The sequence below is a fragment of the Sander vitreus genome, chromosome 4, assembly GCF_031162955.1.
Source record: "Sander vitreus isolate 19-12246 chromosome 4, sanVit1, whole genome shotgun sequence".
NCBI lineage: Eukaryota > Metazoa > Chordata > Actinopteri > Perciformes > Percidae > Sander > Sander vitreus.
The window spans coordinates 18,165,298-18,181,318 of record NC_135858.1 but is presented as its reverse complement, the minus strand read 5'-3'; the positions used below and the strand labels follow the sequence as shown (position 1 = coordinate 18,181,318).

At 40.2% G+C, this 16,021-nt stretch overlaps 1 protein-coding gene across 2 annotated transcripts; it reads left to right on the top strand.

The window, feature by feature from the left end:
- Positions 1–7,096: 7,096 nt before the first annotated feature.
- On the top strand, positions 7,097–15,634 carry terf2ip (telomeric repeat binding factor 2, interacting protein). 2 transcript variants are annotated; one of them, XM_078248831.1, is made up of 9 exons: positions 7,097–7,174; positions 8,423–8,668; positions 9,276–9,421; positions 9,618–9,853; positions 12,857–12,952; positions 13,080–13,737; positions 13,892–13,995; positions 14,442–14,876; positions 15,003–15,634. In XM_078248831.1, the coding sequence occupies exons 2-9, from the start codon at positions 8,439–8,441 to the stop codon at positions 15,222–15,224; spliced, it is 2,127 nt and encodes a 708-aa protein (XP_078104957.1). In that variant the 5' UTR covers positions 7,097–7,174; positions 8,423–8,438; the 3' UTR covers positions 15,225–15,634. The 2 variants fall into 2 exon arrangements, with proteins under 2 accessions (XP_078104957.1, XP_078104956.1); XM_078248830.1 differs by having other exon boundaries at positions 7,109–7,202.
- Positions 15,635–16,021: the final 387 nt, after the last annotated feature.

Here is a 16,021-nt window from a genome sequence, read left to right as displayed (position 1 = left end):
TCTAATATTTATGAATCTTGGTCTTCATTTTGTGGTTTCTCATTCTGTGTTGAACCTCCGGAAACAGCTGCTTTTGGTCCTGAAAGAGAGATGAGCCACACATGCCCTGCACTTTGCCTTATACTTAGTTTAAGAAATACATAATTCTATATGGACCAAGCTTGTTCATTTCTTAGTGTTGACTCTAAACAGAACTGCTTCCCAAACCTGATTGTGGGATCAAGTCTTTGTCTTTGTCGTTGCTCCAAGCTCACTGTCCTCACTATCAGCAGGAAAATACCTCTATGAGTACCCTTTCGCCCCCTTCTGCCATAAAATGCACCCGTGTCCATTATTTCCTGTGAGTTCTAGTTAGACATAATACATCTCCACCACTGAACATATTATTGTCCTAACAAGTAGCCTAACTGCATAATATTGCCTTGAGGTATCAAAATAATTGATTAGAATATAAACTTAGCACAAAAAGTAAGGGAATTCGTGTTTGGTAGATTATTTCTCTGTGGTAACAATGCTTTTTGGCAATAAATCTTATACCGTTGGAAAGCCTGTTTAGTTCCCTTTCAAATGGTGCCCCATTTGTATGGAACATGTATTTGTAGGATGAGCAGCAGCGCTGAGTATGTGGGTTGCGCCCATGAAAAATTTGCCAAATCTTCTCTTCTTCTCACGTTATAAGATTCATTGCCAAAAAGCATTGTTACCACAGAGAAATAATCTACTAAACACAAATTTCCTTACTTTTTGTGTTACGTTTATATAAAATATCTTTAAACCTGCAATAACTGATTATTGCAGTAAATGATGCAATAACAGCAGTGACAAATATCAATTATATCCATAAATTTTCCCTATTTAGTGAATCATACTTACATGATACTGATTGTCTTATTTTAAAGACAAACTTATCTGTCTTATCTAACCTATTCTTTCATATGACACATTATACTGGGAGGCTGTACTGTAAGAGTCAAAAAGACATCTGGTTGCCTTAGGGCAGCCTCTTTGTTTTTCTCTTTCTTTATGTATCTGCTGGGATCTTTTTCTCAGGTTATAAAGACAACAATTATGATAACAATGAGATCTGATGAGGAATAAGAGGAATATGTGTGAGCTGTAAAAAGGAGAAAAGAGGAGAAGAGGAGAGCCAGGCCGTGAGAATGCCGCAGATTAAGGAGAAGTTTGGCCACTTAAAATAAGCATTTGAGTTGGCAGATGAAGGCTGGGGGGGATTTCTGGCTCTGACCCGGATGGTCCTCTTGGATGGTTGATGATGATGGTAATTAAATGTGTTCTTTATGTCGAGTCAGCATATCCTCACTTTGTTATGGCCGGTCTCTGCTGACCAAACCCTGCCAAGATTCCTGAGCTAATCTGCCAAATAATTTTCATAAAGTCTTTTTCTGCAGTTGTCCATTCGCACAGAGCCAAGTCCAAAGATAGCGACTGTGATTTACACAAGGAAGTTTTGTTTTTGTTTGAGCTCCTTAAGAAACAGCAGCTTTGCTTTTTTATTCTCTTTTGTTTTAGTATGAGAAAAGAATTTTACTCCCACCAGGGTGTGATACCTGATATCTTTGTGTATGTGGGTCCTTGAACAAGCCTTGTTTGTGAAGTGATACACCTGCCGCTGTAAGACGAATATTGCTCTCGAGAAATAGTTGTGTTTAATCTGGTGTTTATATAGAAAACACCTCAGGAATGTATATTATTGCACTTTATGTTCTTTCAACAGGAAACATTTTAGACTTTCAGAAGAAGAAATAATGTACTCCGGTTTAATTTTGGCCAGGGATATTTGTTCCACTGTATATCTCTATAAAGCACAAATTGTGTGTAGCGCGATGCATCAGATTTTTAGCATTTCACTGATAATTGACTGTAAATTGTAGATTATTTAGTGGCATGAAAAAGTGAAAGTGTTTTTTTTCTTTCTCTAATCCTAAAACAATAATGAGACACAAAATATATAAATATAAAGTCAACTTTCATAAATTTGAAGGCTACAAGAAGTGTGAATTTTACAATTTGAACATGTAAGTAGAGCTCTATGCATAGCGTGCATCAATTCCCCATAATTTACACAGCTCCTCTTAAAGTATAGAATCAAAACTACATTTAAAGATTTTAAATTTACTTTGTTTATTGAGATTATTTAACAGTGCAAATTCACTGGATTGGATTTATGTGTATATCCCAACATAAAAAACAATAGTCTAGATATAAAGGTAGGCATAAAAAATATCAAACATTGTGTGCTTTGTGGCCGGGTTGGCTCATTGGTAGAGCAGGTGCACATATACTGAGAGGTTTATGCCTCGACGCAGAGGTCTAGAGTTCAAATTGGACCTGTGACGATTTCCTGCATGTCTTCCCCCTCTCGCTCCCCTTTCTCACCTAGCTGTCCTATCAAAAATTAAAGGTGGAAAAGCACAAAAAAAACATTGTGTTCTTTACACTGTAGAAATTTCACAACATTTTTCCCGCCCACGAATATTTTTGGCCTCAACTGGCAGAGCTCACACCACATCACATTACCTTTGTCAGGTGGATTTTTTCCAAGTGACTCATTTACTCACTCACTCTTTAACACCATTCATTTGCACTTGAGTAGAATGTAGGTGCAATATAATACAATGTCACCTGATTTAAGCTGTTCTGTCATCATTCCTGACAAGTGAAAGGATTTTTTTTATGTGACACACTCACTGCCTAGAGACAGTGAGTGTTAAAACATTTTAAAACATTACGACGTCTAAAACATATAAAGCTGCAGTCCGGTGATGGTTAGCTTAGCTTATCATATGGACTGGAAACAGGGGGGAAAAGGTATAAACTTAACCCATATATTGTGTTAGGGTCAAATTTGACCCGTTTTCAAGTTCAGATGTGTAAAAAATACCATTTCCTATTTTTTATTGGAAGAAGTTTTCATGATATCCTCAGACATGGCTATTCTTACACAACAAACATGAGAATTGTATTAAATTGTAAATGTCTGTAAAAAATGTAACGTGGCGCGGGTTGGTTCAGTGGGTAGAGCAGGCGCACATATACTTGGAGGTTCATGCCTCGACGCAGAGGTCCAGGGTTTGAATCCGATCTGTGACGATTTCTTGCATGTCTTCCCCCTCTCTCTCTCTCCCCTTTCTCACCTAGCTGTCCTGTAAAAATAATGCGGAAAAGCCCAAAGAAAAACAAAAAAGTAATATATGTGGTGTTACGGGTCAATATGACCCGGCAGAGAATATTGTCAGTTGTAGGCTGCTTCATAGATGAAATTTGGCTCAAAGGTCCCCAAAATGGACATTGATCCCTTATAACACCCAAGGTGGAGCACCGACATATCAGAATGACCTACTACTGTACATATGCTGTGTCACATGTCCAAGACATCAAGACAGCATTTGAGCTGTTCATACTGCCATCTGTTGAGAAGCTCTGATGACAAACATGGAAGGGTGTTTGTTAGATGGAGATCGACAAAACACACCTGGATGCTTACATGGGGCTGTTGCTTCTTGCTGGGGTGTACAGATCCTGAAATGAGGCTACATGTATGACAAGTGTTCCACCCATTTGTCCCAATATCCCTAATAGCAGCAAGTTTGTCATTCACAAGGCAAGCAACTCGTGTCTCCTGAATGTGAAAGCAAATAACTCTTGAAACAGAGGATGACACATAAAAGTAAGCCGTAGCCTCATTCCAGGATCTGTACACCCCAGCAAGAAGCCACAGCCCCATGTTAACAATCTGGTATGTTTTGTCGATCCCCATCCAGCAAACACCTGTTGGGTTGCTGTTCTCAGTTGGTGCTTTACCTTGGGTGCGATAAGGGATTGACGACCATTAAATGTCAATTATTTTTTATTTAAAGAACTCTTTTTGAGCATCTGGGCCACTTGGACCCTCCTCTTCATTAGATGTGTATTCTTGTTAAAAGACTTACCTTTTTCCTAACCTAAATCTATACGGGTCAATTTTGACCCATAACACAAACGTGTTATGTGTGCAGCTTTCTAACATATTACTAATATATTACAAGGGTTAAGAGGTACAGTTAGGCAGTAACCTGCCAGTTGTGCTGAGATTGAGGCCTTTCCGTCTCACTCTAGAGGAGTCTTTCAAGGTTGTCTTTTTTAGGAGGCATAACAGACCTTTTCTCACTGGCCATTAATCCTATACTTATTACACTATAATAAATCTGCAGAAATTGAATGGACTCTCTGCAAAGAATGGTTAAAATGTGCCTTAATATTGCCATGGCCAAAGATTCAAGGAGGACACGTTAGCTCTAGAGAAAAAAAGAGACAGAGCTTCATCTATTTTCCCTCTTGTTAGTTTGTCTGGTTATCATCAGTAGCAATGCTGCTCTATATGGCTATTATGAAACTGAGGCCTTACAGTGGTTCAGAGTGACCCGGATCCCTTTAGCCTAGTTTTTCCCAAGCAGCACATCCACAGGGACGATCACAGCGTGCCAGTGAGAAAGCGAAAAAACCCACATTGGCACTTGAGTCTTGATCTGTCTCCAAAAGAAGCTTCAGTTGGTGAACTAGTGACAATCACAAAATCTCAAGAGAGGTCAAGGCCACGTCTATAGTCCAGTAGTCTATAGCCACAACGTTCCACTTCCGGGATTGCTCCGGTGCTGCAGGAAATTCCGCTGGATGCATGTCTTTTCGCCGATGTCCATTTCCTTCCGCTTTCTTTGTGTAAGAATTTCAAACTCCGGTCAATTTATGAGGACTATGGTTAACTGCTTCAGATCTCTGCAGGGTAAATTGAGACAGCTAGCTAGATTATCTGGACTACCTGGTTTTATATATTTAGTCTACGTATTTGTCTGTATGATTGTGTCTTTTCCTGTCGCACTGCAAGTGGCTGGTGGAGAACAGATTTTTTTCATTTTCCTATATATGTAAGTACTTAAAGAATTATGACAAATAAATGAATCTGAATTTAAATTAATCTGATGGAGGTTTGTTCTGTTCACTGAAACTGTTGTTTCCAAATGGTAATTCTGCAAACAGATGCACTTGACTGGTAAACAGATAAAATTAAAATGCACTTTATTTGGGATACAGTAGTAATATCAATCCATTATTTTGGACTAAAGTGATTAGTAACATGTTGTTTGATAGACAGCCCTGGTGTTCTGTAAAGTAGTGTAATATCTCCCTCTGCAGGATGGAAACAGCTACTGAAACTCACAGAAGGGATTTTTGTTCTGCCAGAGCCTAATCTAATTATTACAGATTATCCACAAACATACATTGACTTGGAGGAGTTGGAACACCTCTGTGGCTGTTGTATTGTTTCAGCTGGTTGAACCAAAGAGGGAGAGAAACAATAGAGGCCAATAACAATAATGTAGCTGTCAGGACTGTGAGGGAGGCAAGGTCGGGGAGGTGATACAGTAAACAGGCGAGCCCAATTCCTTCCCATGGCCTCCTGGCTTAACTGAACAAAGAATAAGTTAAAGCTGGGCTCTGGATTTCACAAAGTAATGAGTCACTAATATTGTTGAGAAATGTTAATTAGCGTTTGGCATTTAAAAGGGAATTGGATCAACACGGGATAAGTATTACTAGATTGTTTTTTAGTTTATAGACAGAAAAGTTTTAAAGCAGATACGTAAACAATTGCAAAACCAAACATACCAAAAAAAGAGAAAATCTTTGTAATTTACAACACTGTAGAATATAGTTCTTAAACACAAAGCAGTATCAATATCGGACAAGTATAAAGGTCCCATGTTGTAAAAACAAGATTTTCATGTCTTTTTTTAAAGCAGGTTGAGGTGCTATATACTGTGAAAGTATCAACACGCTCAATCCACAGAGAAATGCACACAGCCTGTATTCTGAAATACACATTGTATACTGCAGTACTGTAGTACACATTATAGTGTAACTGTACTGTACACATTATACTGTAACTGTATCAGCCGTCAGAACTTCTGTACGGTTGTGATGTCACAACTACACTACAGGTAGCCTGCTTATAAAAATATGTGTGCATCTCTTCGATTTCTGCTACACTTTTGGGCTGATTCCCTGCTAATAGAGGAACACATCAGGTTTAATTTTCTGTGACCATTATGTTATTCATATGTTGAGGTGCTGAAATCAGTGCAGCCGTTATCCATCATGCCTTTCACATACCTGCCTCAGGGGGACAATCATCTAATCAGAAGTAATATGTCCCACTGGACTGTCAGTGTTTATGTGTTTGATTCTGGAGATTTTTCTCTGCTGAAGGAAGCTCACAGCTCAGTTGGGTTGTTTTGTTCTACTGTGAACATAACATCACCAATACTCTGTGTGGGGTCCTGACCCTGTACTACACTGGAACTTTTTCTCACATTACAGTACACATTGTATTCTGAATGTGTAAATATAATATTTTCAGACCATTTTTAAGACAAACGAGGGAGGGCATCACTGCTTTTAGTTTAGAAAGGTTTATTTGATATATTGAAAGGGCATACATCATATAACACACATCTACATAGTTCAAGGATGGCACAGAAATATCCAACACTTTGATATATGCAAGTTCTGCAATCCGGTGAAGGTATAGCAATTTAGAGGAACAGCTAATTGAAAAGAAGAAATTAAACAAAAGACAATTTGACATGTCACAGTAGAAAAGGCACAGGTGTAAAATGAATGAAGGCTGAATTCAGGGTGCAAGTTTAAACCGGACACAGTAAATTAGTAACATAGTATTAGTCCTGCTGTATATGACAAGTCAAAAGGTCTGCTGTGAAAAAAGGCCCTTTTCACGTCATGTTGGAGAGCTTCGACCTTCATTTAAAGTGATTCTTTTATCTATTTTAGTTTTTTTAAGTTCCAATTCTTTCAATTAATAAACGGGAGGTATGTGTAAATTGCAGCACAGTTATTCTGGATACGTGGATCTTTTTCACCTCAACTTTCTATATAGTTCTCCAGTCCTATTTCATATTTAGTCAGAGTCACTGTGAAGTGATGTATCTATATCTAGACAGGGTTACACAAATGTCAAAAAAGTTGAAAAGCCTCCAAACAGTAGGGGCAGTAATGCAACACTAACTGGATTCAATCCGCCGACCAAGAAGAAAACCCGGAAGTAGGTTGTTTTGTTGTTGTTGTTGTTGTCGTCGCGGCGGGAAAGCTCACCGAGGAGGTAAACAAACTAATACACTAGCTACATGGTACGTTTTAAGTTCAATGTCTACTGTAAGCAGTGGTTTTGTGTGCTCATAACATCAGCTAACTAGGCTGCAACTCTCTCCAAAATATGCCATTAAACGGGCTACGTCCAAGCTAATCGTGCTAACCAGACTAAGCTAACGTACTGTAACGTTAACTAACGGAAACCTTTTCCCAGCTGTTCATGTGAGAGCATTGAAGGTTTTCAGACAGTTGGTTCGCAAAAGGGTTCATTTATCGAGGCTTCATGTGCACACAAAACCACATGTTGGTCAAAGAGTGAATTAAACTAGGCAGACATATTACAGATGACTTCAACCGTCTGTGATACAACCATAGCCTGTATAAAATTTATTTCATGAAAATCAAAAAGAACTAAATCAATTTCGATGGTAATAGTAGGTCTTTGGTTGTATAACATAACTGTATCTGTCCTGTGAGGAACCGTTATCATGTAATCAATCCTTTGGTAAATAATGTTTTCATAATAATGGCAGGAGGGGCAATATTAGTGTTTTAAAACTGTCAGTGGTTTTACCGGGCAGAGGACAGTGAATGGGCTTGTGTTTAAACGATTTAACAAAAATTGAACACTATAATCTTATGAATGTAGGATTTATTGCAGTGTTGTTTTATTAGACTGCATCACTTTTATCTGTATCCAACTAGCTCAAATTAACTGGCTGATAAAGTTAAGAGCTGCAACTGGTTTTGGTTAAATTAAGCTTTATGGAGCACTGAATCACGATAAACACCTGCGTTGAAAATCTTTTAATTCATCTTTAAATTGTTGTGTCTGTAAAACATTAAAAAAAAGGGAAATATTCCCAAAGTAACAAGCCAGAAACCACAACATATTTGATCTACACAAGTAAAGGAAGAAAATCCTCACGTGAAACCATTAAATGTTGAAAAATGACTTTGTCATATTTGAAATTAGTTTTTTAATTTGCTAGTATCGACCAACTAATCAATTACTTAACCAGTCGTTTCAATAGTCTACAGAAATAACAACAGCTCTTGTCAGAACTAGACATACAGCATGCTATGTTGTGTTATAAGGTGTTGCAATGTTGTTTTTGCTTGATTTACAGGTTCTGATGGTACTTGTAAATGTTTGTGCTCATACCGTTAGTTACGTTCTAACAGTAGTAGAGCTTCACCTTCAATATTTGACATGTATTACGCGCTGTCTTCTTTGTAATTCCCCCTCTTCCACCAGGTGAGACATTTTGACTATGCCGTCCAAACAGCAGGATGTGGCCAAATTTAACATCTCCCCAGTTCTGTTCTTGACTGTGGACGGTGAACCCATGTCTTTCTTCTTGCGACCGGGTCCTGTTAAACTGAAGCTCCAGCCGCTCATCACAGCTGGAGGGGGGTTGTTGTGCAATGTGCAGCAGCCAGGGGCAATTCTGCTGATTGACCCAGAGGAAAGATGCTCTATTCCTGAAACTACTGCTCACTGGTAGGTGCTGAACATTAGAAAGTATGTATGTCAGGAGAAATGGTGTTGATGGGTTTATTCAGCCAATTCATCTTTCATATTTTGACATTTAGTCTGTTCAGCATTCACAAATACAGCTTAATTATCACATATAATGACAATAAATAAGTCACATCTCAGCCTCACACCTGATGAGCTAAAGTCTGTTTCATCACACACTGGGTAGAAGGAATGTACAGTACGTATTGATGTCAACATATGGGACACATTGTGATCTACCTGTACCTCACTGTTACACCATATACAGTAGCTACTAGCTGCTGTTTGTTCACGGCCAGTCTTCTAAGGCTCATTGAAAAAAAATGCCTACCCTTATTACACAATTAAAGAGCATTTTTCTCTGTAAGGAGGAGCTTTACTAGTGTTACTGGGAACATGTTCTATAAATAAACATGGCTTACTATATTATGATTTATTCCTTTTTTCTAATGATGGAGCAATTTTAAGTTTTAGCACAGTGATCGTGGGATCAGCTAGAACATTTAATTAGGCAAAAGTGGTTACTGTGTAACTAACTTGAAAAATATTCAAAGCACAGAATTTAAGCTGCGTTCTGTTTTCTCTTAAGGTACGTGTCCACGCAGTACATTCAAGACTGTATCGAGAAGGATGAACAGCTGAATTTAGAGGACTACAGGTTAAATCCGGAAGTGGTCCCGAGACAGTCTGCTAGACTTAACAAAAACAAAGAGACCTCTCCTGGATTCGTAAGAGGTATGATGTAAAGACCCAAAATTACTTGTGAGGACCATATTGAAAGTCATAAAAAAATAGCTGTTAAATAAAAAAGTGTGCACTGGTTTTCTATTAGCTGTACTGTTTATTATCAAATTGGGAATTGGAATTTATGTAACTGTTGTTTTAAATCAACTGATATATGTACTTTCTGTCATTCCTTCCTTATTATTAGGCAGGCTTGCTTACACCGCTGAAGATGACGCTGCTATTTTGAGTTATGTCAGCAAGCACAAGACAGAGATTGGGGGGAACCGGCTTTGGCAAGAGATGGAGAAGCAGCAGGTGACCGGTCACAGCTGGCAGTCAATGAAAACTCACTATAAAGTGCTACTGGCAAAAAAACAGTCAGAGGTTGTGGAGGTGGCAACAACAGAGGAAGACACCAAGACAGTAGAGGGAGAGACTAAGGTAATTTACCTGGACGGTATTTTGTCATTTAAGTCTCAGTATCACACGTTTCTTTTAGAATTTACACAGGAGGCACAGGTTACAGTTACAATCTAATCCAGGTCAATACAGCAGTCCTGCATTAAATACAATATTTCCTCCCTCGTGGGCCGGATAAATTTGATTAAGATGGTTGTCCTCCCCAAATTTCTTTATCTTTTCCAGCACATCCCGGTACTTATCGTTAAATCTCTAAAGCTGGACAGGGCGATATCTAAATTTCTATGGGGCAGCAAACCTGCTAGGATCCGAAAGGCGATACTACAGTCCCCGAAGACTGAGGGGGGCCTGGCGCCCCCTAAGCTAACTTGCAAAAACTCCTGTACTGGATGAACGACGACTGTGCCTCTCTACCCCCCTGGGTACATTTGGAAAAGGCAGGATCGCGCCTCCTGCCGCGGTCGCTCCTCTGCTCTCATCTCCCTCTGCCCTTAACATCCGTGGGCGCATTCCCGATTGTATCCCTCTCGCTTAAGATCTGGAGTCAAGTTAGGAAAAACTTTGGCTTACAGGGCCCTTCCGTCTTGGCCCCACTGCTTAAAAACCATGTCTTTACACCTTCAAGTTCAGACCTCGCATTTAGGGCCTGGCACAATAAAGGTGTCATCAGCATCAAAGACCTATACAAAGATGGCATATTTGCAACCTTCGCAGAGCTCGCTTCCCTCTATGGTTTGCCAAAGTCACACCTCTTTCGCTTTTTCCAGATTAGGGACTTTGTCAAGAAGACATTCCCCCACTTTCCAAACTGGTCCCCCCAAAACCCTGACTGATTCCCTCCTGGCGACAGACCCGAACCGAAAGAAATGTGTTTCCGTACTGTACGCTTTATTGTGCTTGTCCTCAGTGAGCCCTCCTCGTACTTTGACAAAGGCTGCATGGGAGAGCGATCTGAATATGGCTATTATGGACCAACAATGGGATCTTGCTCTGACTACGGTTCACTCATCCTCCATATGTGTTTTCGTCATGGCTTAATCCAATGCAAGGTCCTTCATAAAGTCCACTATACAAACGCGAAACTGTCCAAAATAAATTCCACTGTCCGGGACACCTGTAACAGGTGTAACCAGTCTCCTGCCAACCGAACTCACATGTTCTGGTCTTGCCTTCAATTAACTACTTTTTGAATGAGTATTTCTGACACCATGAGCAGAGCCTACGATCGCACTATCTCCCCTAACCCTTTGTCAGCCATTTTCATTAGATCTTCTCTGAAAGGCTCTATCTTGACATTCCTAGAGACTCCCTCAGCTTATCTCCTGACTTGGAGGACTGAGCTCCTTCTGGACCGCTCCACTTGATGCCAGCTGCCTCAGAGAACACCATATATTTGTTGTACTGCACATTGCTGCAGCTCCTCTTTTCACCCTGTGTGTTGAGCTCTCTGTTTTAGCTACAGAGTGAGACATCTCACTTCTACCATCTTTGTTGGGAGTCGCACATGCTAAGTAAGTACTGCTAGCCAGTCAGAAGCAGAGTATGAGGGAGTGCCATGCTAGCAGCTAGGCGAGCATTGTAACGTGTGTTACAAAGTGACGCACGTTCGTCACGGAAGTAAAGGCTGGACTACAATAGAGCTGTTTGGAGCAGTTTGTGAACAGTGTTTTCTGTTGGAGATGGTAAGTCCCTTTGGAGTGGACTTTGGGCTTTTTCCCCTTTTATAAACCTATAATGTGCACAAAAAGATATATAACACAATAAAGGAAAGGGGGAAAGCCAAAAAGCATAATATGAGCACTTTAACGAAATACATGTTCAAACTCGCTGTATGTGCACATGAGTATTTCCGCCGACCAGTTTGTTTGTGGTTGTTACCATGGTGAATCGTTGTATCATGGCTCCATTCATGCTGCCTTTTTATTGTGGTGGTGGTGGTGGACGCACTTAGCTCTGAGTCAACCTACTCCGAGTTGATTGAACCAACTCAAATCAGCTGTTCTGGAACCGAAAACTCAGCGTTTCCCATCTCGGGGTAATCAACTCAGAGTTCAGGGTTACACTCAGTTTGTTAAACCTCCTTCCTGAAACGGGCCCATATGCTATGTGTCACCTGTTGTAAACATTTAAACTTAAATTAAAAAAAAGTTGGGGGAAAAAATCAAAAACAAAAAATCCAACATTTCTGGAGCTTATAATGTTAAGGTTTTATTAGCAGGGTGTTTATTTTGGCGCCAAATTGTGCTACAATATGTTGAAAGATATTTTTTTTTAATTTTATTGCATTATGTCCCCGTCATGTATGTAAATGCATGTGTACAAAATATGAGACACCTTTCAATATAGTGCGTTTCTCACAGGTAGCCAGTGATCAGTATGTTCAAGTAATACCAGGGAGACAATGGTGTTATTAGCAGTGACTCAAAGTTACGGAGCATTCATTGTTCATGCCACCTGCAGGTCACCCAGGCTCTCTCTGTGTTTCAGATGACGGCTGTCAAGATATCAAAATATCTCTCTTTACGGGAAAAAAAAAGTCAAGCTAATGTTAATATTGCAAGATCATGTCAATGGCACACTGGCCAACATTCAAATAATTATAATAATCATGGTAGGTGGGTTGGTGGAACTAAGTAAATAACAACGCTAACATATAAAATACCATAACATTGTGTTTTGTCCAAACTTACCACAATGTGCAAAAGCTGCTTGTTGACAGCTTCAAAATAACTCAAAACCCTGGTTGATGTCACAGAGGCTGTAGGGCTGAGTGTATTTTTGGATACTACCACTGGGTGGTGCCAAATAAAAAAAATCTATTGCGCAACACACTGTTGCTTTAATTATAATTTTTTAGTAACAAGGTGTTTATGGAAACACATACTGTACAGTATAATGCAACAGACTTAAATTCACATACTTCCTTTTGAAGTACAAACTCAACTTTGGAATACCTCCTGACTACTCATAGTCACATCTTTTTATAGACATGAAGCCTGATGTTTCTCCTCTGTCTGCTCCTAGGTAGAAGAAAATCAAGAGACAGATGTTCAAAAACCGCCCAGTGCAGAAGATGCTGCTTCTACTCAGACACATTCAGCAGCAACAGACCTAACACAGGTAGTAACCACAACTCACTTCCTGCAACAAACACCACACTTAAAGTCTTGAATAGTAAGTTTGTATGTGATTTAATCATTTATTTAAATGAGCAGAACTGAACACAACAGATGTGGTGTCTCGACAGATAGATGACCTGCTGATACCATCTGAAAGCACACAACCAAAAATTGGAGACGGTCAAACACCCATCTCTCCCCAAGAAAAAGTGCAACATGTGAACCCACAGACAGATGAGCAACTAGCTGAAAGCACTCAAGTAGAGACCGTAGAAGCTGAAACATCTAACTCCCCCCAACCTGAGGGACCTTGTTTGGACCCACAGACAGACGCTCGCCCCATTCCAGCTGAGAGCACAGAACCAGAAACGGATGAACTCATCTCTCCACAAAAAGAAAGTGTGCCAGAGGACTCTCCTCCAGCTCAGCCCGAGTCCCTGCCCGAGACCTCGTCCCAGAAAAAGCCTAAAGCCCAGCAAAAGGCCTCCCCCAAGCCGGAACAACCGCAGCGTCGATTAACACGCAGGCAACTTGTGCTCGACGAGCTGTCATCGCCTGAACCATATGGCAAAAAACTCAGGTCGTCAACAACTTCTCCAGGACAACCGTCATCATCTCCCCAGCCCTCAAAGAAAACTAAATCAGCCGTTAAGTCCGCTCTTCAAAAAGACACAACCGTAGAGCAGCCGCCTTCTAAGAGAGCCAGAGGAAAGAGCGTGACAGCAGTGGCAGAGAGTCAAGAGGAGCGGAGCGGACAAGCTGCTGTCTCTGAAACAGCACAAGCAGGTTTGTTATATATCTACCAGAGTGGGACACAAGACACATGGACGGCATCTTAATATCTTTTCAAGCTTTTATAGTACAGACTTGAGTAAATTGTTGAGTCAGGCAGAGTGGGAGGATCTCCTCTCATCTTTTAACCTCCATCACTGTTTTGCAGATACAGAGTCTAATTCAGTGCCACAGAAAGGAGAGAAGAAGAAAGAAAAGAGAAAGTTAGGGATTCTAGAGTTGGCTTCAAAGGAGTTTGAAGATGAAAGTGAGGTAAGACAACAGAATAGTAGGGGTGAGAAGCCTCACGATACGATATCACGATACTTATGTCGCGATACGATATTATTGCGATTTTAAACATATTGCAAGATTCTGCGATATATTGCAATTTATTACCTTTTTCTCCAATTTCAAATGATGTATCCAAAGGAAACTTTGTCAATATCTGTTTTATCTAAGAAGATTTTATCTGTTTGTTCATCTCACTTTATTGCTGTAAAATGGGATTGTCAAGCAGACAAAAGGTTTCAGATAATTTGTCAATTAATCAACAAATGATTTCAGCTCTAGTTGCTGTTACCTTTTGCAAAAGCTGCTCAAATGTCCCTCTCCACAAATAAAACCCTATTATGTGGCTGAACACAAAGGCAGTGTCAAAGGGCCATATTATTTTCCCATCCTCTAAATATGTAAACTGTTATGTTCCTGTCTCTCAGTCTGGTGAGGACGAAACTCCAGATCTCCAAAACCCAACTGAAACAGCGACAAAACAACTCTCATCGACAGAACCGCCACTCCCCACTTCAGACACAGCTACAGACGCTGCTTCCACGCAGTCCAACCCTGAACACGGACTCCGCCTCCAAGAGAACACGCAAGAGACCCAGGCCTCTAGTGGCAACTGCCTACCAAAGACAGGCGGCCCTGAACCTGCAGCCACCGAGGCTGTCAATGCAACCTCCAAGGCCCACCTGTTCATATTCGACAATGAATCTCAGGAGGACGACTCTCAGTCCATTGTTGGTGATAATCCGGTAGCTCCATCCAAACCACAGCCAACAGTGAACAGAGACACTGCACTTTCACTGACACAGGTCCAGTTGGAAGAAGACAAGCAGCGAATCAAAGAGCTGATGAACCAGACAAACCAGGTGAACAGTGTGGTGTACTAGACGCAGCACACCCATCTTCATTCACTCCACAATCTTACTGCACTTTATTCTTGATTATATTCTGTTTGGCATTTCTAAAAACTCTCCTAACTATTTTTGTTCCAGGACTTGATTAGTGTGACCAAAGCCCTGTTGAAGACCAGCGGAGACTTCTCTGCTGCTCTGGATCAGCTTTTGAATCGCTGTTCCATTTCACGGCCACTTTGGAATCGCTGTGACGACAGTCTTTTGCTCTCAGCTGATCCCGTGGTCCGACAGCAGCTGCAAGAGAAATACAGCGAGGAGGATGTGGCCAAAAGAATCGTGTTCCTCGAGGTAGAGGGATGAAAATAAAAGACATGTCAGTACAGATAGAAAGGAGGAGAATAGCAGATCTGGACATACGGAGTACACTCTTCTATTGTACTGCCCAACTAGAGCTAGTTAGCTGGTATTCGATTATTTCAACATGAAAACCAAACGTTTTGTGTCCCTCTCCTTCATTGCTGCTCATCCTGACTAACTGAAGAATTAAATTCAGAAACATTAAACTAGCCAGGTTAACTATTAAATGTTTTTAGGTATATTATGTAGAGCCTATTATTTGTGCCATGCTCTATATCTTTGTACAGGGACAGAATCTTTTAATGTCTTTTAGCATGAAAATAATTTTTGTTTTCATTAAATCGCATAACGTTTTATACCATTTAAAAACACCTGTTTTGACATTACTGAATAAATCTCCTGTTTTATATGCATTGTGTTTCACTACTTAATTGAAGAAATTGCATTTGAATGATTTAAAGAAAAATGACACTTGACCATGAAATATGTGATAAGAGGACCTGTAGGAGACGGAGATGAATGAAAACTAAGAATAAGTTTTAGAGAATAAAGAATAAAATAAGCGTAAGCTTGTCACAGGAGACATCTTCACCTGTCATAGTAGCAGAAGCACAGGTGTAAATAATGAAACGAACAATGGCTGAATTCCATTTAGCTGCTATGATTTCAGGTTGCTGGTATCGTGCAAGCTGCCTCACTGTTACTGGAACACTATATAAAATATACAACTATAACTGAGCCATTGTTTGTGTTATTATTAGTAACAACTCTGCTTTTCCCACTGTGACAAGTCAAAATGT